Source organism: Acomys minous, assembly GCF_964271855.1.
Source record: "Acomys minous genome assembly, chromosome: 1".
NCBI classification, from domain to species: domain Eukaryota; kingdom Metazoa; phylum Chordata; class Mammalia; order Rodentia; family Muridae; genus Acomys; species Acomys minous.
Window position 1 is genome coordinate 108,789,114 of NC_140483.1, and position 23,941 is coordinate 108,813,054.

At 41.8% G+C, this 23,941-nt stretch overlaps 1 protein-coding gene and 1 pseudogene across 13 annotated transcripts in view; one reads left to right on the forward strand and one right to left on the reverse strand.

Moving 5' to 3' along the window:
• CSPP1 (centrosome and spindle pole associated protein 1) overlaps positions 1-23,941 on the reverse strand; it is a 101,442-nt gene that overhangs the window by 76,554 nt on the left and 947 nt on the right. For 10 of the 12 annotated variants that reach the window (XM_084772919.1, XM_084772915.1, XM_084772911.1 and 7 more), the window contains exons 1-3: positions 22,667-22,768; positions 16,482-16,590; positions 13,673-13,772 (exon numbers count right to left, since the gene is read on the reverse strand). In XM_084772919.1, coding sequence (XP_084629045.1) covers positions 13,673-13,772; positions 16,482-16,580 — 199 coding nt within the window. In that variant the 5' untranslated portion in view covers positions 16,581-16,590; positions 22,667-22,768. Of the gene's footprint in view, positions 1-13,672; positions 13,773-14,759; positions 14,854-16,481; positions 16,591-22,666; positions 22,769-23,941 lie in introns of those variants that run through there. The other 2 variants (XM_084772912.1, XM_084772917.1) reach the window with 2 other exon arrangements.
• On the forward strand, positions 9,981-10,916 carry LOC311600007 (small ribosomal subunit protein eS12-like; annotated as a pseudogene). Its single transcript has one exon. The product of its transcript is annotated as a small ribosomal subunit protein eS12-like (transcript).

The window sequence follows — 23,941 nt, forward strand, 5'->3', positions numbered from 1 at the left end:
AATTGAAACAGACTGTAAGTTTAGGTTTGGCTGGACTAGAGTGAGCCTGAGCCCAGTCTGGGAACTTAGTAAGATGCTGCTTCAGAAGTAAAGAGACTTACAGATATAACTCCTCATAGACAGCACAAAGCCAATCCCCAGTATGCAAAAGGAAGGTATTTTGGCTTCTACTGCTGATTCAAATACTATCTGTAACACTGTCTTAGTAGGTGCTCATACAGCCTCCTCTATTATCAATCTATAATCAGATGGGAACGGTGGTGCACTCCTTTAATTCCAGCATTAGGCACAGCAGTTGATCTCTGTAAATTTGAGGACAGCCTGGTCTATATAGCCAAGTTCTAAGCCAGGTAAAGCTACATAGTGAGATCTTGTCAAAAAAAAAAAAATGTTTAGTCAACATACCATCTAATTCTTATCTTATCATCCAGCACTAAAACCTAGAAGTGGGTCATAAAAACAAAAGGGTCAACCAGATGTGGTGGCACATGCCTGTAATCCCAGCACACAGGAGGCAGAGGCAGGTGGATCTCTGAGTTCAAGGCTAGTCTGGTCTACAAAGTGAGTCTCTCGAAAAACCTGCCTCAAAAACCACAAAGAAAAATCTGGTGCAATGGTGCAATGCCTCTGTAGATAAAAGCACATGTCTCACCAGCCTGCCCTGAGCTCAATCTCTGGAGCCCACAGCAGGAGGGAGCCTACTCCAGCAAGTTGTCTGAGCCCCACAGCCTTCTACAGTACCTGCACCTCACATTCATACACACATCCTACACATATCACAATAAAGTAAAAATTAAACAAATAAAATTAACTGTACAGATTCTACTCACCTAAACTTGAGCTAAGAAAAAGTGAGACCTACTTAGCTGTTGTCCTTGATGATACTAATGGCAAGAAAGGTCCTAGTGTCATTTAAAGTGATGTCACTTCAAATATGCATCAGTGACACTACAGTTGACATCATATTTCAGGACCAGCAATCAAGAAATATTAGGCTTTTGTAAAAAATGTGGGATAAAAAACTATTTAAACCTAAAGCATACAGTAATTTTTAAATTAATATGCCTCCTGAGAAAGTACTCATAAGAAACACTGTGTGAAACAAATTCCTATAGCGCGTTTACTTCTTTTCATAATAAACTTCCATGAGAAAGTTATGTAACAACCAAGATAAAGTATAGGAAGTAATTGTCAGCATTCCTGCTTGGACAGAAAGGTATCCTGGGGGCCAGGAACCACACAGCTCTGAGGTAAGAAAGACAGTGTCCCAAGGTAAGGATACCAGTGTCCCAAGGTAAGGGTACCTTGAGACACAGGAGCCAAGGAACCACACAGCTCTGAGGTGGTACACTATCCCAATGGAAAGGCATCCTGAGACATGGGAGCCCAGTTACCCACACAGCTGAGAGGAAGCCTCCTCAGCAGAGGCAATGCAGCCCCAAGGGAGAAGACCCTGGCTGGGCTTGAGGGGTACAGTGTAACAGCTCTGCCTTGCCCCTGGCTCCTCTTCAGCATTAGTTCCCAAGGGAGGGTATCCCCAGCTGAGCTGAGGAGCAAGGCAGCCCCAAGCCCCACTCCTTCATTTCTTTCCTTCTTTGCTTCTTGGCTTCCTCCAATGACAGAGTCACACCAGGCAGCAAATCTAATAAAAGGAATTTACTGTGAGAGACAAATCCAGGGGTAGTTGACTCTGCTGGGAACTGAACAGTAGGCAGAGCTTATATAGAATTTCTTAGTGGGTGGAGCTTTTCAGGGTAGAGATTTCCAGGTAAGGATTGGTGGGATTTCAAGTCCTGAGTTTGGGGGAGCTCAGAGTTCAGAATTAACGGGATTGTTTCTTGTAAGGCTGGGCCTGGGCACTCCCACCTCAGGCTGGGAATGACAGTTAGGGAAGTCTGCAAGGTGGGGCCTGGGGGCTAGAGCTTCTGGAGAGGGGGTTTGGGAGGAACTAGCCCCTTTCCTGCCCTGAGAGTTTACAATGTTTACAAAGGGAGGCTTTTTCCCTGTTGCTTGAGTCCCGTAACTAACCAACAGTAATTACATGCCTTTACATAAGCAGATGGCACGTAAAGACGTGAACACTGCACTGTGCAAAGCCGGCAAAGACCCACTGGACACTCAACGCAAGTCAGCATGCCCATCAGCAGTGAGGTAAACCTAATACTATGTATGCCACAATAAAAGTTGCTGGGATCAGTAATCTCCCTTAGTTAATCTAAATCTTTACACTCCCTCCATTATGCCATAATCTAAATTTTAGAGCAATATAAAATTTTTCTGCCACTTATTTTCTTGCATTCTTTTTAAATGACAAAATATGTACTTTGGCTTTTGGATAATCTTTCTTTCCCAAGTTTCCATAAAATTATTTTGAAATTTGGTTTTTAACATCAGTCAGCCACATTGAAAGAGGCCAAGCACAGTGAAGCACACCAACGCTCCCAGTACCTGGAAGCTGAAACGAGATAATCACACGTTCAAGGCCATGAACAACAGAAACAGGAAAAAAAAACCCACCATATCAGGTCTATGAACAAGCATAATCGCTTCACCTTATTTGGTAAATTGTAGTGTTTTTGCTTTGCAGATTTCCCAATGTGATTCTGGAGCGTGTGTGCACACATACACAGAGTCTATTTTGGAACCTGAAGTGCTGACTGGTGGCATTTTATCCAAGAACCAGGGATGATTTCTAGAATCATCTAGTAGCTAAAATCACCCCTGGACTTCAAATACAGAATGCATTCCTGTTCAGGGATAAGTGGATAGAAAACAAACCAAAACAAAACAAAACAAAACAAAAAAAAACCACACACACACACAAAGACAAAAGGGTGCTGAGGGTCTCCTAAGACTGCCCTCAGGCCTGATGACTGAGCAGAGTTCACCGTGCTGAGAAATCACCAATCCCAGCTGCACATTATTATAGTAAAAAGATGAAAAAGTAGGAAGAGGCACATGCAGCAAAATCCAGAAGCCCCCAGGCACAGGCTGCAGAGCATGCCTCCCTAGTGGAGTGACACAGAACATGGCCCCTTCTCCCACCACACGCTGGGACGGCGGGGTGCTGTCTCCCAGGAGGCTATTAGAGAATCACTGCCCAAGGCTTTATAAAGAATGACGACGATTCGCCAGGCGGTGGTGGCTCACGCCTTTAATCCCAGCACTCAGGAGGCAGAGGCAGGTGGATCCCTGTGAGTTCGAGGCCAGCCTGCTCTACAAAGTGAGTCCAGGACAGCCAGGGCTACACAGAGAAACCCTGTCTCGAAAAACAAAACAAGAAAAAAGAAAGAAAAAAAAGAATGACCAAGATTCTAAGCTTCCCAAGACAAAGAGAGTGGTCAACAACATCTGTGTGCCTTACACAAACTGGGCACAGTGAGCCCCCGCCCCTCCCCTTTTTTTGGGGGGGGGGGGCAAGATCTCACTATGTAGCTTTACCTGGCTTAGAACTTGGCTATATAGACCAGGCTGTCTTCAAATTTACAGAGATCAACTGCTGTGCCTCTAATGCTGGAATTAAAGGGGTGCACCACCATTCCCATCTCATCACTGAGGGGTAGTTTTACATCAGTGTGGGAACCACTTACAGGTAAATCCAAAGCACATGCCAACCTTAGAAGAAAACCTTTCCAAGGACAAGCAGCTCAAGGTCAACTGTGTCAATGGTCTTCTGCACAAGGAGGGAGGAAGAGCAGAAGAGAGAAAACAGAAGTGAGGCTGCCAAACCCAGTGAAGGCAACAGATCACGAAAAAAGTGAGAAAATGCTGCATAAAGAAGAAATTTTTTAAAATGGAAGTTTACCAGGCGTGATGACACACGCCTTTAATCCCAGCACTTGGGAGGTAGAGGCAGGTGGATCTCTGAGTTCAAGGCCAGCCTGGTCTACAGAGTGAGTCCAAGACAGCCAAGGCTACACAGAGAAACTCTGTCTCAAAAAAACCAAATAAATAAATAATGAAAATTCAGAAGCAACAATTTAATGTAGCTGTGCTTGGATTATTGGTGACCTTGAACTCTGTGGGTAATCAGCAAAAGAGGAAGCATAATTAAAGTTGAAGAGAGGGGAATTAGAGACAGAAAACAGACAACTCTTCTAAGTTTGCCTGTAAAGGAGCTTCAACTCCAGAAGACCAGAACCTTTCCTGTTAGAGGAGAAAAAAAAAATGGAATATGCTTCAACTTCATCTAGACAGAGACAACTACAGTAAAATAGTGCTTGCTGGACACAGCAGTACCACCGACAAGACTACAGCCCCACAGCAGCTATGACTGCAAGCACAAAACCAAGATCCATACACCAAAACAGGCAGGAGGACCACACAGAGATCCACCCTGGCTAAGGAGTTACTGGCAGCTGGCAGGTGAGAGAGGATGTAGTGCTGGCTTGTTCCTCGGATGTGGCCCCCTCAGAGGCTAGGCTGTCCTACAGCCTCGCATAGAGAAGCAGCACTAAGTGGACTCAGTGGATTTTTTTTTTTAGAAGCGCACACATAGTTAAGAGGGAAAAGTTTCACATTTTTAATAATTCTATGGTGCATATGTTTTATTCACCCAAATTCAGCTATATAGGTGCCACACACAAGAGACACAGAATTGGATTTCACTAGAAGGGATTTTGCCAAATGCCTACTATAAAGGAATTAATGATGGATCATTACGTTGTTTTGGTCAGAATGTGTCACCACCATGACCAAGAGCAACTTGGGAGAGGAAACGGTTTGTTTTGGTTTATACTTCGAGGTAACAGTCTGTAAGTAAAGGAAGTCAGTGCAGAAACTCTAACAGGAACTAAAGCAGAAACCATGGAGGATGCTGCTTACTGACTTGTTCAGCTAGCGCTCTTACATAGCCCAAGCCCTCCTGCCTGGGAAGGTATAACCGCACTTCCCACAGCTATGTCAAAACAGGCAGTTCCACAGGCATTGGGCACAGACAAATCCAATCAAGGCAATTCCTCAACTGAAGTTCCCCCTTCCCAGGTAACTCCAGGTTGTGTAAAGTTAACAGTAAAAACTAACAAGCCTAGCCAGTGTTGGTGGCGCATGCCTGTAATCCCAGCACTCAGGGAGGTGGAGGCAGGTGAATTTCTATGAGTTTGTGGCCAGCCTGGTCTACAAAGAGTCCAGGTCAGCCAGGGCTACACAGAGAAACCCTGTGTAAAATAAAACAACAAAACAAAACTAACAAATACAATATGCATGGTGGCGCACGCCTTTAATCCCAGCACTCGGGAGGCAGAGGCAGGCAGATTGCTGTGAGTTAAAGGCTAACCTGGTCTACTAGGTGAGTCCAGGACAGCCAGGGCTACACAGAGAAACCCTGTCTTGAAAAACAAAAACAAAAACAAACAAACAAAACCCAAATTTAATATGCTATGCTTGACTTTTTGGTTTATTTAGAGACCAGTCTCATGGAGCTGAGGCTGTATAGCCAAAGACAACTGGGACTCCTAACGCTCCTGTTTCTACCCTCTTGGTGCTGAAATTGGAGGTATGTGCCAAGGCAGCCAGTTTATATGGCTCTGGGATCAAACCCAGGTCTTCACACAAGCTATGTTCCAACTGGGACACATCACAGCCTTCAGTCGATCTGCTCCCAAACCACAGAGAGATCGCAGGTTTTACTCTCAGACCTTGTCTTTCCATTACTACACGATATCCCAGTGTGAATACACAATTTCCATCTTTCCTTTGTTGTCTCCTTATCTGCTGTGAAGAACTCCCTAACAAATCTCTGTTCTGCTGTACTGCTCATGGTTGTTCTCTTGTCTACTTAACTAGCAGGAAAACTTTTGGTTACTGAATAAGGTCAGAAAGTTTTACAGATATTGCCACTCTTTGCAGTTAATTCATACACACAGGCAGACGGAAATGTACACAGTAAGCAAAGAAACTAAGTATAGACAGTCATAGAAAGAACTATTAACTTTAAATAACAAATGAAGGTGAAAAAAGGAGAAATAAGTAGAAATGTTCTGTGAATGTGCACAGACACTGAAGAAAGTGAAAAAATTGAATATAGACAGTCACAGAAAGAAATACTGTTTAAATAATAAAGTGAAGTCTCCAAAATAAAGGAGAGTTAGATTAAAAAAGAAAATATTTTCTGTCTTAAAATATGGAAAAACTACTGCAGAGGGCACTTGGACCCTATATAGTTATGACTGTCAGCACAGAAATAAGTATAATTTGTTTGGTAAGACTATAGTCTTCTATTTCCTAAGAAAGATCAAACAAAGCACTTAAATAAGGAGAGAAGCAAGAGATGGGATGCTAAATTACAAGTGATAGAAATACAGGGTGGAAAAAGACTATTCCCAGTAGAAAAAAAGGAACTGATGGCAGCTGGAACTCAGCACCTCTCTAGCCCTGATAGCCTGTGTGTGCTAAGTGCCTGCCAGCACAGAGTGGCAACACCTGCTCCACTGCTGCAGCACGAGGTAACACAGCTGGCCCAAAACTTAGAATTTTGTTGTTTCTTCACTTGATCTTTGTTTGAATGTTTTTTGTTGTAACTAATAAAAGGAATAGCTCAATATTAATGGTCCCGTCATCAGAAATTTTTCTGGTTTTGTTTTTCCTTAAAAGTAAAGATAACTTATTATATTAACTGGCTACAGCCCATAGTTGGATTAACTACTCAAGAGTTAAATAATTTATTTCATGCCTTACAAGGTAATTCAGACTTAAATAATCCAAGAATATTATCAGCTAAAGATGAAAAACAATTGGCTCTGGTAGAAAGTAAATTACAGGATGCATATTTGGATCACTTGGATCCCAAGCCTGACTGTATTTTAGTTAATGTTGCCTTCTACTCATTCTCCTACAGGAATTCTTATGCAAAGAGAAGATAATATCTTAGAATGGCTATTTTTAGCATATAAACAGTAAAAAACTTAAAACCTATAGAAAAGGTTTCAAAATTGTGAAAGGAGGACGAATAAAGCTTTGTAAATTAACAGAAACAAATCCAGCAGAGATTATAGTGTCTTATGCTAATGCTGAAATTACCTCTTTATGGGAAATCAGTGAACACTGGCAAAGAACTTGCAATGATTTTTTTTTTGAGGGAGAAATTAATAACAAATACCCCAAAAGCAAGCTACTTCAGTTTACAAAAACAATTCACTGGATCTTTCCTCATATACTGAGAGGAACACCAATTTCTAAAGTTCCTACCTTTTATACAGGTGCCAATAATTCAGGACCGGCAGGGTACAAGTCAGGAAATGTAAGTAAAGCACTTCACAGCCCATATGCTTTGGTTCAAAAAATCAGAGCTATATGCTAATCTCATGTCTCTGTTAGGTTTTCCAGAACCTCTTCATATAGTTGCCTTCAATATGCATAAAGAGTTGTTTTGCATACAGAAATTACTGAACTTATTCCAAATGATACAAAATTAACTTTGTTATTTATAAAATTGCCACAGGTAATTAAAAACAGGGATCATCCATTATGTATAACCCATATTCAGTCTCATAAAGGTTTTCCAGGATCACTGCACTAGGAAATAAGGAGATAGATCAATCATTAATAGGAAATGTATTAGAAGCTTCAATTTTTCATAAAAGGCATCACTTAAGTAGTAGAATAATAAAGAAAAATGTTCTATACCTGATGACAAATCACAGAAATTATAAAAATTGTCCTACTTGCTCTTTGTTATGTTCTTTGTATTTTTGTATCATCAAGTTCCATTACCTGCCAGAAGTAACCGTAAGGGTACCCAAAAAAAATTTAATGACAGATGGAAGCATGTCATTTTGCAGAGTTTGAAAAATTAAAGTTATGTACATCATACCATTGATAACTATTCAGGATTTCAATGAGCTTCTGACTTGAGTTCTGAAAAGGCTGATTCTACAATTACACATTTATTAGACATGATGGCTATCTTAGGGATAGCTTTACAGATTAAAACTGATAACGCTCCAGCATATGTATCCAATAAAATGCAACAATATTTCAAATATTATAACATAAAACATGTTACAAGTATACCTTACAACCCTACAAGTCAGGCGATTATGGAAAGATCTAACTGCACTTTACGCTCATAAAACAGAAGGGGAATATAGATCTCCCATAGAGAGATTACATAACGCCGTAATAACTTTACATTTTTAAAAGCAGCACAGCTGCTGAAAAATACTGTATTTTAGAAGGGACTGCTGAATTAAATCCACCTATATACTTTAAGGGTATGTAAACCTCATAATGGAAATCAGGAAATGTGTTGGATTGGGGAATAGATAAGCTTTTACTTCCACAGGAAATGAAAAGCTTCTGATTCCTTCAAAGTTGATAAAGATTAGATTTGACCATGGAAGACTTTCTGAAAATATTGGCTACTGACATGGGAGAAGCCCCCCGCCCCAAAAAAATTAAAGTTAAAATTTAAAAAGCAGGTGATTGGAATGCTGATCCCCCTACATAGGAACAGCTCAAGAAACTGGCGGAGACATGTCTTTGTTGGCTACCTGGTCCTCGTGACTTATTATTTCAAGCCATTCTTTCATATGGCATGGATGGAGTTTAGTTAACAAGTTCAAACGAACTTATGAAGTTGGTAGATACCTTTCATCTGCTCAAACATAGAGCAGAAAATCTTTAGCTGATCTGTGCATACCACACATCCTATACATATGTTTATACAGAAATGTACCTATTTTTTTTTAATGTGTTTTCAGAGCAAAAGGACCAAACATCAGTGAAGACAAAACAAGTAGCCCAGGTGATCCAGCCTCCAGACTGCCTAATTTGCTGTTTCTTCAAAATGTGCATCCAGGACAGCTTCAAAGTGGGTGGCCTCAGATGGTCCAGCCTCACAGCCTCCTTCAGCCACAACTTGAGTTAATCCCTGAACCTTCCTATCACACAGACTAGACAGCAAGTCAAACAGCCAGCTCTCCCAGGACTTGGCCAATATCTCAATTTTCTTAGGGTCCCCAAAAAATGCCATTGCCCTAGACAGCAGGAAGCAATTTAAGATAACAACACCCTCATTCCCCAGAGGAGGGGTGAGTGGCTAGTGGCCATTCAGTGGGCTATGGATTGCTGTCATCACGGGAGGGGGTGGCTGCAAATTGTTATGTGTCATGGTTAGGGAGGGAACAAAGTAAAGAAGGTCAAATTCAGGGATATCTTTCTCTTTCTCCCTTTCTCCCCTCTATCCTTTCTCTCCTATCTAGTGTTGGGGGGGGTGAGAAAAGGGGGAATATAGAAATATAAAGACAAATAAGGATGGGTTATTGTATTTCCTTAATAGGAAAAGGTTAAATTATTGTATCTCCTTTTAAACTAAGAAAGCAACAAGTCTCAAATATTTTAGATGGTATGTATTTTTTTATATTGAGAGAAATGTAAGGTTATATTTGACAACAAAACTGTATATATGACAACCCTTGTTTAAGGTATATGTGCATATGCAATTCATTTAAAAATATAATATGAAAGTTTCTGTTGAAAATTGTTTAGAATAATTTTTGTTTTGTTTTGTTTTGAGACAGGGTTTCTCTGTGTAGTCTTGGCTGTCCTGGAACCCACTATGTAGAACAGGCTGGCCTCAAACTTAGAGATCCACCTGCCTCTGTCTCTCTGAATGCTGGTATTTCAAGCGTGGCTCAGCATCAACTACTTTTAACACAAACTTAAAACAAGCATGCCACATCACAAAGACATGGCAACCCAACCAAGACAAAGTGAGCCCTAGAATTTCAGTAATTTAACCTAAACTTAATGACTTAGTATCTAAAAGAATCTACTATTATTAATTTTTAATTATCCCTTAGGATTAATTTTAATTCATACAAATTTTAAATTAAAAATAATCTAACATATTTTATTTTTATTATATGAATGTTTTGCCTGCATATATATCTGTTCAACTCATGTGTACCTGGTCCCTAAGAATGTCAGAAGAGGGCATCAGAGCCCCTGAAACAGGTGTTACAGGCAGGCAGCTATAAGCTACTGTAGGGGTCTTGGGAATTGAACCCTTGTCCTCTGCAAGAGCAGCCAGTGCTCTTAACTGCTAAGCCATCTCGCCAGTCCCCAGTACTATCTAACTTATCTTATAGTTAAAGAAACTAAAGAGTTTAGAGATTAAGAAACTTTACTAAATATAATATCTCATTTCCCTAAAGTTGCGTTATTAGCTAATAATTTGCAGAGGCAGAGGGATCTGAGTTCAGACCAGGCCAGGCTGGTCTACAAAGTTATTACTAGGACAGCCAGGACTGTCACACAGAGAAACCCTGTCTTGAAAATCCAAAATAGCTTTTTCCCCTGCCGCCACGAGTGGTGCAGAGGCGGAGGCTCAGGTGTGTTCAAGATTTGGCCTCACCCATAACCCACCACCATGGCCGAGGAAGGCATTGCTGCTGGAGATGTAATGGACGTCAACACTGCTCTTCAAGAGGTGCTGAAGACCGCCCTCATCCACGATGGCCTAGCACATGGCCTACGCAAAGCTGCCAAAGGCTCAGACAAGCGCCAGGACCACCTTTGTGTGCTGGCATCAACTGCGATGAACCCATATACGTCAAGCTGGTGGAAGTACCGTGTGCTGAGCACCAGACCAACCTGATTAAGGTTGATGACAAGAAGAAACTGGGGGAATGGGTAGGCCTCTGTAAGATCTCGAGAGGGAAAGCCACGGAAAGTGCTTGGTTGCAGTTGTGTAGTGGTTAAGGACCATGGCAAAGAATCTCAGGCCAAGGATGTCGTCGAAGAGTACTTCAAATGCAAGAAGTGTATAAATAAATTTTTTGCTCATTTAAAAAAAAAAGAAAGATAATTCAAGATAATAATAATATATAATATAGTGTTATATTATATATTATTATTATTGTTGTTGTTGTTGTTATTATTATTATTATTATTATTTGTAAGAATCAAAATGAGTTATCTTTATACCTGATACTGATAGTAGAGCAATCATTTTGGGCTGTTTGTCTAATAAGAAAGTAAAAAACCCATTATCTATTCTATCTCTTAGCTAGCCTCCCTTCTGATCCACTGACATATTAAAAGCAAAGCAGGAACAAAGAATATATCTGTGATCATGAACTAACTAGTCCAGTGAAAACAATGACTGAATCAAAAGGATTCATTATATTTGACTTACTTTTTATGAAAATATTTCAATCACCATCAATGAGTCACACAAGATACACACTATTGATAATATTCATGTATGTAGTTTTTAATAAGGTTTCCAAATCTTCATACTAAGACATAATTTTAACAAGCAGTACGGCAGCAGTATTAACCTTATAGATCCAATAGGAGGCCAGCCCCTGGGCTGTGGAGAGCTCAACAGGTAAAGAGCTGCCATGTAAGAACAAGGCCTGTGCTCAGTCCCCAGTACCTATGTAGAGGACAGGGTGTGCTGGCACACGCTGGGCATGCAACAGAAACAGTGGGACCCAACCTCTGCAGCACCAACGGCAAGCATAGTCTAACTGGCAAAGTCAGCTAACAGTGAAGGACTGATGACCCTGTCGCAAAAAGTGGGCCTCTCCTGAGGAACCACACCCAAGGACGGCCTCTGGCCTCCACATGTCTACGCACATATGCCTATGTGCATGCACATACACACAAAAAAGTCCTTACCAAAATAACTCTTTATATACTTTATATACTTTTTATATCCTTGACTCCTTCTTGTTGAACATATTTGTATATTTATGTGCACACCACCTCATGGGTCCTGGGGATCAGGCTCAGCTCCTCCGGCTTGGTGACAAGCATCTTTACCAGCTGAGCCACCTTGCCAGGCACTTTGATTTTTAAACGAAAGCACGTCTACTGCTCTTAATAAACAAAAACAGGCTTTCTCATGTACACACATGCATAAACACACTCAAAACTTTTAAAATTAAGCTGGGCATGGTGGCACACACCCCTAATCCAAGCACTCGAGGAGGCAGAGGCAGACAGATCGCTGTGAGTTTGAGACCAGCCTGGTCTACAAAGAGAGTCCAGGGCAGCCAAGGCTACACACAGAAACCCTGACTCAACCCAAAGTAAAAAAAAGGGGCGGGAGAGGACTATTTTGTAATTAATTTTTAGTTATGTTACACATAGGTTTTTTTTAAGTCCAAAATATATTAATATTCTAATGACTACACACATATCTCTAAAGTTAACTATCTCTGTTATACCTTATTTCTGTGATCCCTGTTATGGTCTGGCTACATGATAAATGCCAGCAGTTCAGAAACAGCTTGCAGCAGAGCAAGCCATCACATTATAGGTGAATAAAGTACGTGGGTACTGCCTCTGTGAGGTACACAACTGACAAATTTTATTATATAGGAACACATACATTAGCTCTAAATTTTCCTTCATACCATGTCACACACTATATAATTAGCCTAACCTACTAATAAATATGGTGTTAGCACCACAGAGAACTTGCTATTGAGCTGTGCATATACAGTGGCTCAACAGCAATTTTGTCCCAGGAATCCTCAGAGAGTAAGCATGTTATGAGAAACATACATGTTCAGTGACATCAGGCAAAGACACTAATGATCCCTCCCAGACTCCCTAGCCATAGCTGGAGTGTTTTCTGTTTTCAAACACTAAGACCAACTCGTAAAAATATGTTGAACAATGTCAATCGCCATGGTGGGTTTCGTGTATGTATTATATACTTAAAAAGAGATGGTAACTTGTTTGGTTGGGGTTTTTTTGGTTTTTCAAGACAGAGTTTCTCTGTAGCCTTGGCTGACCTAGATTCGCTTTGTAGACCAGGCTGGCCTTGAACTCACAGCGATCCGCCTGCCTCTGGAGATGGTAACTTGTACAATTTCTTCCCTGGTCTGTCCCAAGTACTTCAAACCATGCCTGGTACTTTGGTCAGCCCTAAAAATATTGGAATAACCAAGTAATTACTTAAGTGTAATCATAAAGTAGCCTGGTGTAGCATGTTCTGAAAGATAATCTGTGGGACCAGTACAAAACCACATGTGTCTGGAAACTGAAGGAGATTTGAAATCTTCTCCCTGTTTTGGAATGACAAAACATGAGGGTTCCACTCAGTCTTAACTAAAAAGGATTGTCTGAGTTGCTGTCTTGCCTGGGTTGAGCTCTGCCTTGGCATTTCTGTCTTGCTCTCGAGTGCTGAGATTACAGACACATACCACTATGCTTACCTATGGATCACAAAGTGTCACATACCCAGTTTCTGGTATTTATTTTAGTCACTGTACAAAGACATACATTCCTCTACCACTTACAGGATTGTTAATGTCACACAGTGTCTAATTCCATCAACCACACTCAGACAATGTCAATGAAATAGTACAGAGTTCTCTGAGTTACATTTCATATGCAGTCCACATACCACATGTAAGATTCCAAATAAAGTTCCAAAGAATTCTTCTTTCCTCAAGAAACAAACCTCAAGATGGCTCAGCAGTTAAGAGCACTGTCTGCTCTTCCAGAGGTCCTGAGTTCAATTCCCAGCAACTACATAGTGGCTCACAAACATCTATACCCTCTAATGCGCTCTTCTGGTGGGCATGCAGAGAGATCACTCATACACATAAAATAAATAAATTAAAAAAAAAAAAAAGCAAATAAGAAACAAACGTCTTTCTCAATGCCCTGCAAAGGAGATCTTAAAGTCAGTTCCACACATGTAGTACCATACCTAAGGACCCCTTGGGTTGTTGGCTGTTTGGTGGTATGTTCTCCTTAGCCATAGAGATCAATATTTTACTGTTTTCAGAGAGTTTTTCCGATGCCTTTCCCTGGAAAAGACATGAACATTTACAAATGAAAGGGGAGAACTCCATAAAATACACAATTCATCTCAAAACTTATTTAACACACTAAATAATTTGGCACAGATTTTAATATAAAGTTTCGGAAGTTAACCAAATCAGCTACATACTGTAACTTCTGACACCTTATAATTGAGTTTCTATTAAATGCATTGTGCCAGACACTAGAAACTAAGAGTAAAATAAAAAATTGAGAAGCTTCTGCTATAGAGCTTATACACAGCTGGAGGACACAAAATAAATATAATTCTTAGTTATATAATGTTGTTTACATGTAATCCTTACATATGCATGATACGGAAAGAGTGCAGATGAAGTGGCTCAGTCAATGAAGCACCCTCGGCAAGTTTGAGGACCTGAGTTTGGATTCCTAATACCCATGTAAAAGCAGGCCCAGCAGCATGTGTCTGTAACCCAAGCTCTGAGGGATCAGAGACAGACAGAGTGTGACGATCACTGGCCAGGTAGCACAGCAAATCCTATAAACTCCAGGGAGAGTGAGAGGAGCTCAAAGAGAAGGTGGCATCAAGGAAGACACCTAATCTTCCCTTGTAAGGGACATCAGGCTTCCCTTACACACACACAAGCCACATGTATGTGTAGACACATCCGTATGAACATATACATCACACACACACACACACACACACACACATCTCAAAAAAGAAGGTAGCAGCAATCAAGGAAGACACCTAGTGTAGACATGAGGCTTCCTTCCACACATACTCAAACCTGTGGACACACCTATACGAACATATAATACACAAACACACACACACACACACACTTACAGGGAAGGACTAGGAAGACAAAAGATAGAGCAAGATTAAAAGACCCAGAGATGGTGAGGGAGGGACTACAAGGCCTCAGCGAACAGTGAATCTTGAAGTGGTGGTACATAAAGATTACTTAATAAAGTTGTATACAGTAATACGCTCAAACATGCACACTCACCCTGGGTATCAAGCAATTATGAGCATGCCCTGCCACTGGATGAGAGTATCAATCTGAATCCATCCCTGTGTCTACTTGAACAAACTACTTATCCTTTGGGCCTCATTTTCTTGATCTCTAAAATAAAACAAAAAACAAAACGCCCCTACTTCATAAAGATATTATGACTAGAGGAAACACTACACAGAAAGCTCTGGCCATAACTCCTTTTACACAGACTGTTTGGGAGGAAGACAACCATGGCCAATATTTAAAAGGACAAGCACTTAGCCAGTGTCAGGAATCAAAGCCTATCACCAACTCTGGCATCTTAGTCTCAGTATTTAACTTCCCAATGCCTCATTGTACTACCTGAAAATTATAGTAAGAGGTGCACTGAAATAGAGCCTTTTAAGGTTATGCTCTACTCGCATTTAAAGACTCCTACGTTTAGCTATGTAAATAAAATGTATGGTTAGAATGTCAGGATTAGGCGGGTGTGATGGCGCACGCCTGTAATCCCAGCACTCAGGAGGCAGAGGCAGAGGCAGAGGCAGGCCAGGCAGACCAGCCTGCTCTACAAAGTGAGTCTAGGACAGCCAAGGCTTCACAGAGAAACCCTGTCTGGAGAAAAAGGGGAGGTGGGCTGCAGAGATGGCTCAGAGGTTAAGGGCACTGGCTGTCTTCCAAAGGTCCCGAGTTTAATTCCCAGTAACCACATGGTGGCTCACAACCATCTACAATGAAATCTGATGCCCTCTTCTGGCCTGTGGGTGTACATACAGGCAGAACACTATACGTAATAAATAAATCTTAAAAAAAAAAAAAAAAGAATGTCACAATTATCATCACAATTTTGTTATCTCTGTGTGGGACAGATGCTAAACCAAATGAGACAGTGAGAACCAGGTAAGTCGAAATTGATTTGTGCAAGCCATTATATAGAGATAATCTCATTATCGTAGAACATATGGTACAGACTGTGTCTTGTTAACACCCACTGAGCCTGAGAGATGGCATCTGTCTCCATCAGCGCACCGTTCCCAGAACCCAGCATGGCTCCCATTACAATCTCAATATTTGCTAAATGGAAGAAATCAATCACTCCTACATAAAAATAAAAGCAATTTAAGAAAACTTTCCAGACACTGCTTTTCAGAAACAAATATATTAAAATACTTGTTCTAAAAAGCAAATAGTATAAAATAAATCATTGCAATAAATTTACTAATATGTATTTTTAAAACACTTTTTATTCATTTAATCTGAGAACTTGCTTTTCCATCTGTTCTGCTTAACTTCTGGGCCTCTCACTCCTCCTCATCGTGTTAAATACTTTATCAAGTATTAGAGCTCCAACAAGAGAGGAGATTGTGAGCCCACAAAAAATGCACTCAAAATCTGGCAATTCATGTCTAGAGTCAGGCTCTCACAATCAGCACACGGGTGTCCCCATCAAACAAAAGTATGAAGCAGAAGATTCTCACTGCGTAATCCTCAGAACAGTCTCAGTGAAACGTGTAGGGTCTGGAGGGGGTGACTGGATCAGTTTGTTGATTGGTTGGTTGTTGGCTGTTTGGTTGGTTGGTTTTTAGGCAGGGTCTAACTGTGTAGCTCTGCCTGGAATTCTTGCTATATAGATCAGGCTGGTCTTGAACTCACAGCAATCCACCTGCCTCTGCCTCTCATGTGTCACCAGATCCAATTTAATAAAGCATGTTGAAAAATAATTACTAGTCTTGCCTTCATCTCCATGTAAGGTGGGTCACTCGCCAATTGTGCTTTGTCTTTGGCCAGTTTCGCTTTTTGCTCTTCAATAAATTCATCCAAGCTATCTGCCATTTTGTAGAGTCTGAAAAAAAGAAAAGTCTTCAGTGAGCACAACTATATTGTAGTGGTTTTAGCTAAAGTATTAAGACAAAGTCTTGGTCCACATTTAGTATTTAATCTCAATCACCACATTGTTAACTTCATACTTAAGCATGAACCATCTGTCTCTTCCTCTTCAATTCCCCAGAAAAGTCTTTAACGCAGGTTAAAGTGGTCAAAGTACTTTATATGCATGCTTGGGAATCTCACAATGAAGCATTCTATACAATTATATGATAACTAAAAAGACATAACAACAAATGAGATCAACAGCCACAACCATAATCCATATTCACACAATCAAAAAACAAAAAAAGGAAATAAAAATTTAAATCTTAAAAACAATTTTCTCTGAAAAACTATTTGAAATTAATTTTGAGCTGGGCAATGGTAGCACAAGCCTGTAATTCCAGCACTCTGGAGGCACAGGCAGGTGGACCTCTGTGAGTTCAAGACCAGCCTGGTCTATAGAGTGAGTTCCAGGGCAGCCAAGATTACACAGAGAAACTCTGTCTTGAAAAAGAAAAAAAGAAATACTATACATAATTTATATATTAATAAAAAAAATAGTATAATCTTTATTTGATACCCTAAATCTGACTGGCTTAGCTTGCCCTAAACAACGATTTCTCAGATAGTAAGGGCAAATACATGCATAAAATGGGCACAGAATAACATTCGTCTTATTCAAATACTAAAAATCACATGTCCCAGGTATAGACTTAACATGGTAATGAGACACTCCTGGAAAAACCAACCCTGATGAAGGCTAGGAGTGAGTGCACACCTAGCATTGGATCCCAACACTTGGAGGCAGAGGAAGTGTCATCTCTGTAAGTTCAACCAAACAGCCTATTGCACAGTGAGTTCCAGGCCAGCCAAGGTTACATGGTGAAGCTCCTCCCACCCCCACAAAAAAAAACAAAAAACAAAAAAACACCACCAACAAAAAAGACCAAAAGAGTCACAATGCAGGAGATCCTTAACCTAACTCCGTGCGCTAAGAACAGGAAGCACAGGTCCCTGCTGATGTCTGGACTTGGCGTCAGTCACGCTTCCCCCAGGCTGCCTCCCTTATGCTTAACTATAAGAACAAGCTGTGTCTGAAACACTACGTCTCTGTCCAGGTCTCCTGACAGAATAAGAACCCACAGAGTGGGTAACACCAGGAGGCTTTCCCATGCCCCTCTACTGTCATTCCTCCCCTGAGCCCAGAGAACTAATCATCTTGTATCTATCTCTATAATTTTGTCTAACTTCAAAGTTTCACATAAATGGAAACACCAAAGGCAACCCCTGAGCTTCTTAGTAAGAGAGTATCAGAAAAGAGTCATATGACTGAAGCTTGAGCTCAGTGACTTAGAGGGTATAAGATAACAGAACTTTGCCATCAGGAAGTGGGAAAAACTTATGGCTGGACATTTTAATAAATCTTAACTATAGCAAGAGATAAAAACGCAATTGGTAAATGTAGAGGAATTTGAATTCAGAACATGGCTGCTCTGGCAAGAAATCACATCCAAGGACCTTCTAGGTCTGTGTTATGCAGCTGGAATGCAGACAAGGCTTTAATCCAGGAGACAGAGGCAAGCAGATCTGAGTTGAGGGCCAGCCTGGTATTGAGCAAGTATCAGGTAAAGAAAAGCTTAGGCCCAGGCATGGTGGTACACACCTTCAATCCTAAACAATGAAGGTAAAAGTTCATAGACGGAAGCACCTATGTTTGAAAGTGATGTTTAATTGAGTAGCAGAATAAGTGACAAATCAGAGAAAATTTGACAGAATAGGCTATGCCCAACTCTTAAAAGAAGAGAGAGAAAAGGAAGCTATCTAAAGGGCAATGAAAGGAGAAGGGATAGTTTTCCTGGGAGAGTTTTACAGAGAGGGGCTGAATGAGAGAACAAGTTGGACACAGGTGAAGAGCAAACAAGCCAAAATGAAAAAGAGCCAGAAGATTAGAAAAGATTGCTAGAGTTAATTTGAAGCCAGGCAAAGCAATTCAGGGACCAAGAGAAAAGCCAGATTGTATAAATTAGCTGGGAGGAGTTTGAGCCAGAACTGAACCTGAACTGAACCAGCCAGCTATGAGCTCAGTAAGAACAAGAAAGGGTGAGCTTAGAAAGCAGTAAAATTACTGTCTCATGTAAAGAAGCAACAGTCACTCCAATCTTGGGGATCTGTTTCCACAAGGCATGGTTTTGTTCTTATGCACATAAACAGGTTATCTGACATTGATATTCAAAATTGTTTATTGTCAACAAGACACAAAGGCATAAACCATAGAACATTTGTAGTCATAGGTGCTTTTCTCTTTATTCCTAAAAGTGTGCAACAATTTACATAAAAATATTTCAACCACAAAATGCACAAAGTATTTAGTGGATAATAAAGGCTGGTCGATGGGCAAGGCCTAGATGCAAATACAGTAAGACTGTTTACAATGTAAGGATTAAATTGCCCCACCCAAAATAAGCTGAAAGAAAGCTAAATGGGATTCTGCATTGTCCGGACACTCTATAAAATGTACAATTACATTTTCTATGGTATTATTATTATTGGGTAGGTACTTTTCCCTAGTAGCTACAAGCAGAGAATATAGATCAGAGTTTTCAAGGAAAGTTTTACCAAAAGACCTAACTGTCCACTGTTTTCTGATTCTAGTTTATGTAAAATACACTTTTTAATCTATCTCTAGGAGTCTTCATTTATAAATAGTCTTCTTACTACAGAGTTATGAAGAATAATGCATCACATATGTAACAGAGAATAACAGTTACTTTATTAGCTATCGCTGTATTTTCATAGTCTTTGTATAACTTAACACTCACTTCTTAAAAGCATCCAGGCTGGAGGTACATCTCAGAAACAAAACATGTACTTAACCTGCATAAGACTCTGAATCAATTTCCAAAATAAAAGAAGGACTGACTCTAACCCCCCAGACACACAAAAAAAGTAAAGAAAAAGAAAAAGAAAAAAATTTAAAAGGGGAGGGAGTAAGAGTAGAATAGTGGGAAAGTCTCTAAATTTAAAGTATGTTAAGATTTAAATCATTAATCAATACTTGGCTGTCATGATCCAAGTCAGCACAAGGGCAAATGTTACCTCTGTCCTTTTCTCTCTCAAGTAGGGCAGAGCACATATTCTCCCCAATATGGAAAAATGAGAAATGCAACATGATTCCCCATGTTAACCAGAGTATTATTCTAGACTGCAAGGGGTGCTAGGACTTGTGAGGAGGGTAGATAAAATAGAACGTGATCCTTGCCTGAATATTTAGCTCATATCCTCTGCCACAGTGACAACCTAGTCAGTCTAGGATTTGGGGAGGAAATATGAGACAGCTCTAAAGGAGTCAGTAAAGTTACCAGCAATTTAAATGTCTAGGACTTTCATCAACTATATATATTGTAAGTTCCAGGATAGCTTGAGTACATTATATGGCAAGACATTGTCTCAAAAATGGCAATATTATTATTGTCATTGACCTTGGGATATAGAGGGCTATATATGTGTGTGTTTATTTGTTACTGGGTTGGGGTTGTACCTTAGTAGGAGATCACTGCCTAGCAGGTGTGAAACACTAGATTCAATCTCAAACACCTGGTGGAAGAGCTGATTTCTATTTAGTATGGAGGTTCATACTTATAACCCCAGTACTTGGAAAAGTGAAGCATCAGAGGCAGCTGAGGCTACATAGTGAAACCCTATCTCAAAAATATCATACCCTCCCCTAAAAGTTAAAACTATAGGAGGTAGCTGCCTGCAGAAAATTACTCCACAGCAAGACAAAGGACTAAAGACAGACTGTCAGGGAAAAATGATAAGATGTAGGCAGGAAGTGAGGACAGGCACCTGAGGAAACCGTAGACATCAGAGGGGAAGATGAAGTTTCTCAGTAATCCACCCGGGAAGGGTAGCACAGGCTTTTTCTCCTTAACAGAAGACACTCACATGAGGAACTGACTCTTGGTACATCCAAATTTTGACAAATCACTCTGAATTTGCTAAGAAGCATATATACTATGTTGCTGAGGTAAGAGCATGAAGTTGGAGAACAGCATACAAAATTGGGAGTGAACATATATGAAAGCATTTAAAGCTTGAGCAACTATCATCAGCACACCATTAACAGAAAAGGCAGGCATACGCATTCATGAGGTAAGTTGCTTTGTCTATGCAGAAGTGATAATACACTTGCTCAATCATTTCTGCCTACCACTCAGGAGGCACAGCACAGCACATTCTGAATGATGTTTAAAAGATAGTATGGAAAGTTGGTGAGATGGCTCAGCCATTAAAGGCTAGGCTCACAACAAAAAGGCTGTGGAATTGGCTTAACTTTGCAATCATTAAGCCACACTTTTCTGAAAACTGTATTTGAGAAAAAGTACCCTGAAAGCACCCTTTCCCATTTGCCTCATCTAAACCTACCTGCTCCCTTCCCAGACCATCCTTGGGCAGTAGATGGAAAAGATCCTCTCTATAGGAACATGTCAGCAAATACAACACCAGAGAGTTCACAGAAAAGTAAGGGGGGAAAGACAACATCTCCCTACCTTCTTTTGGGGCTCCTTTTTGCTTAAAGACAAGCCATTCTTCCAGATAAAACAGCTTCTTAGCACAACTGGCTTTTTTTTTTTTTAAGATTTATTATGTATACAGTGTTCTGCCTGCATGTACACCCACATACCAGAAGAGGGCACCAGATCTCATTGTAGGTGGTTGTGAGCCACCACGTGATTGCTGGGAATTGAACTCAGAACCTTTTCGAAATAGCAGCCACTGCTCTTAACCTCTGAGCCATCTCTCCAGCCCATAACTGGCTTTCTTTTAAGCTTTTTTTTCCAGTAGAGACAGAGTCTCCCTATGTAGGCCGGGATGACCTAGAACTCAGAGATGTGTCTGCCTCTGTCTGTAGAGTGCTGGGATTAAAAGCATGTGCCGTCACACTCAGCTATAAATTTCTATTGATTGCTTTTAAAACCTTACATTGCAGCCTGGCGTGGTGGCGCAGGCCTTTAATCCCAGCACTCGGGAAGCAGAAGCAGGAGGATCACTGTGAGTTCGAAGCCAGCCTGGTCTACACAGAGAAACCCTGTCTCGCGGGGGGGCGGGGTCAAGACCTTACATTGTACAAACTTTGAAAACTAGGTCTTAACAAAACTCCTAGATGGGCTTCTTAATCCTATTATCTTTAGGGCTCGGAAGATGAGTCCCACGGCTAACATTTAATGAAAACTTGATTCCGAGCTGGCAAAATGGCTCAAAAAGTACAGGCACTTGCAACCATGCCTGATGACCGAGTTTGGTACCCTGAACTCTGCGGAAAGAGAGAGAACTAAATTCAAGTTTCGTCCTCTGACCTCTCTATGCATGTCATGCCCTGCGCATGTATTCATATACGTGCATACATGCATAAATACACACATTTTCTCAAACCAGATTTTAAATTCCAAATAAAAATAATAAAATCAAGGCAGAGAGAGAAGGTTCTATCCCATCAAGCAACTACAGTGACACACACACACACACACACACACACACACACACACACACACACACGGGAGGTTTCATAGGGCTATGGAGATTAACTTGACTTGCAAAGTGCAAAACATTAACGAACCCACCTCCCACCCCCCACCCCCCAGATGCAAGCACGCAGTGAGGCTTAGCGCAGCTTGGCGCGCCAGCAGCAGAGAAGGCGCGGGAGAGCCTCTAAGGTCTCTCGGGAGAAGCCTGTAGCAGATGCCTAGGAAAGCGTCAACGCGTTGTCAGGCAACCCGCAGGCCGGGAGGCCACCCGGGAGTCTGCGGCGCGTGTGCAGGGCACCGCCCCCAGCCTGGCAGCCGCGAGACCAGCGCCCTGGACCGAATCGGGCCACCGCCTCGCGACCCGCGCCTCCCAAACCGGGACCCGCACCCCGCACCTCCGCACCTCCCCCCCGGGACACCCCGGAGATCCCCAGCTCCGCCCGGCAGGCTCGATCCCCCCGCCCCAGCGACCCGGGCGCGCCGACGCGTCCCGCAGCCTCCCACACCCGCTGTTCACCGACTTACCCGGGAGTCACGCCGCCCGCAGGCTCCACAGTCGGAGGTGCAGGCGACCCCCGGCGCGGACCAAATTATCGGTCGCCCGCCCCTGGACTCCGCCTCTCAGCCCAGCCCCCCGCCCGCCCTCCGCCAACCGCGGCCCCGCCCCCGCGGGGAGCTGGCCGAGCCGCGCAGCCGAGGGCGCCCCCTGCAGACCCGGAGGCCACACGGTGCACCAGCTCCAGCGCCCCGGGGATTGGGGATTGGTGTAATGTGGTTGCCATCCAAGCAAGGATGGTAGTGAGGCTGTCTGAGGACTCTCAGCATCGCTCTCACAGGCCTTAATTACTCCCTGCCCAGCAGTCTGGTCAACTCTGTGTCCTGGGCTTTCATTACCATGACATGTTACCGTGTGTACGTTCTGAGTGCCTCAGGAATGATACTAATGTACTCTAAGGTGCCTACTGTGTCCTAAGTTAGACTGTAATGAGGGTTCTATTTTAATTTGGGGGTCTGTTGTTTGTTTGTTTCATTTTGACACAGAGGCTCAAATACTCCGGGGGGGGGGGGGGGGTTCGAACTCTTGATCCTCCAGCCTCTACCTTCCAAGTACTAAAATTACAAAAGTGGAGCAAGGTGCCATCTAGTTTGTGTGATTCTTGCTTTGTTTTGTTTCCTCGACTTTTTGAGACAGGATCTCCAGTAGCCCAAGCTAACGTCAAATGGCTAAGTGTGGGAGGCTTTCCTTGAATTCATCCTCCTGCCTCCACCTTCCAACTCCTAGGATTAAGGGCAAGTGTCACCAGGTTGAACTTTATAAGGTAGTTAAAGGGCAATGTCAAAAAACAACAGCGGTGGTTAAGAGTTAAAATTCTGTTTTCGTTTTTAGCTAACTTGTCTGCTAAGCACCTCATTAAAAGAGGATACAGCCACACGGTGGTGGTCTTGCGCAGTCTTTAACCCCAGCATTTAGGAGACAGGGACAGGCAGATATCTGAGTTTGAGGCCAGCCCGGTCTACACAGCAAAACCCTGTATCAAAAATAAATAAATAAATAAATAAATAAATAAATAAAACATAATAATAGGAGGCTACATCACCAAGCTTACTGGGAAAAACAAAACGTCCATGTAAAGCAGTTACAGAGTCTTCCTATGGAGGGAGCGGTTACTGTCAAAGAGTTAATGGAAGGCATCCCTGAGCTGTATTTTTTTGTTTTTCCAAGACACGGTTTCTCGTGTAGCCTTGGCTATCCTGGACTCGCTTTGTAGACAGACCGGGCTGGCTTGGCTATCCTGGACG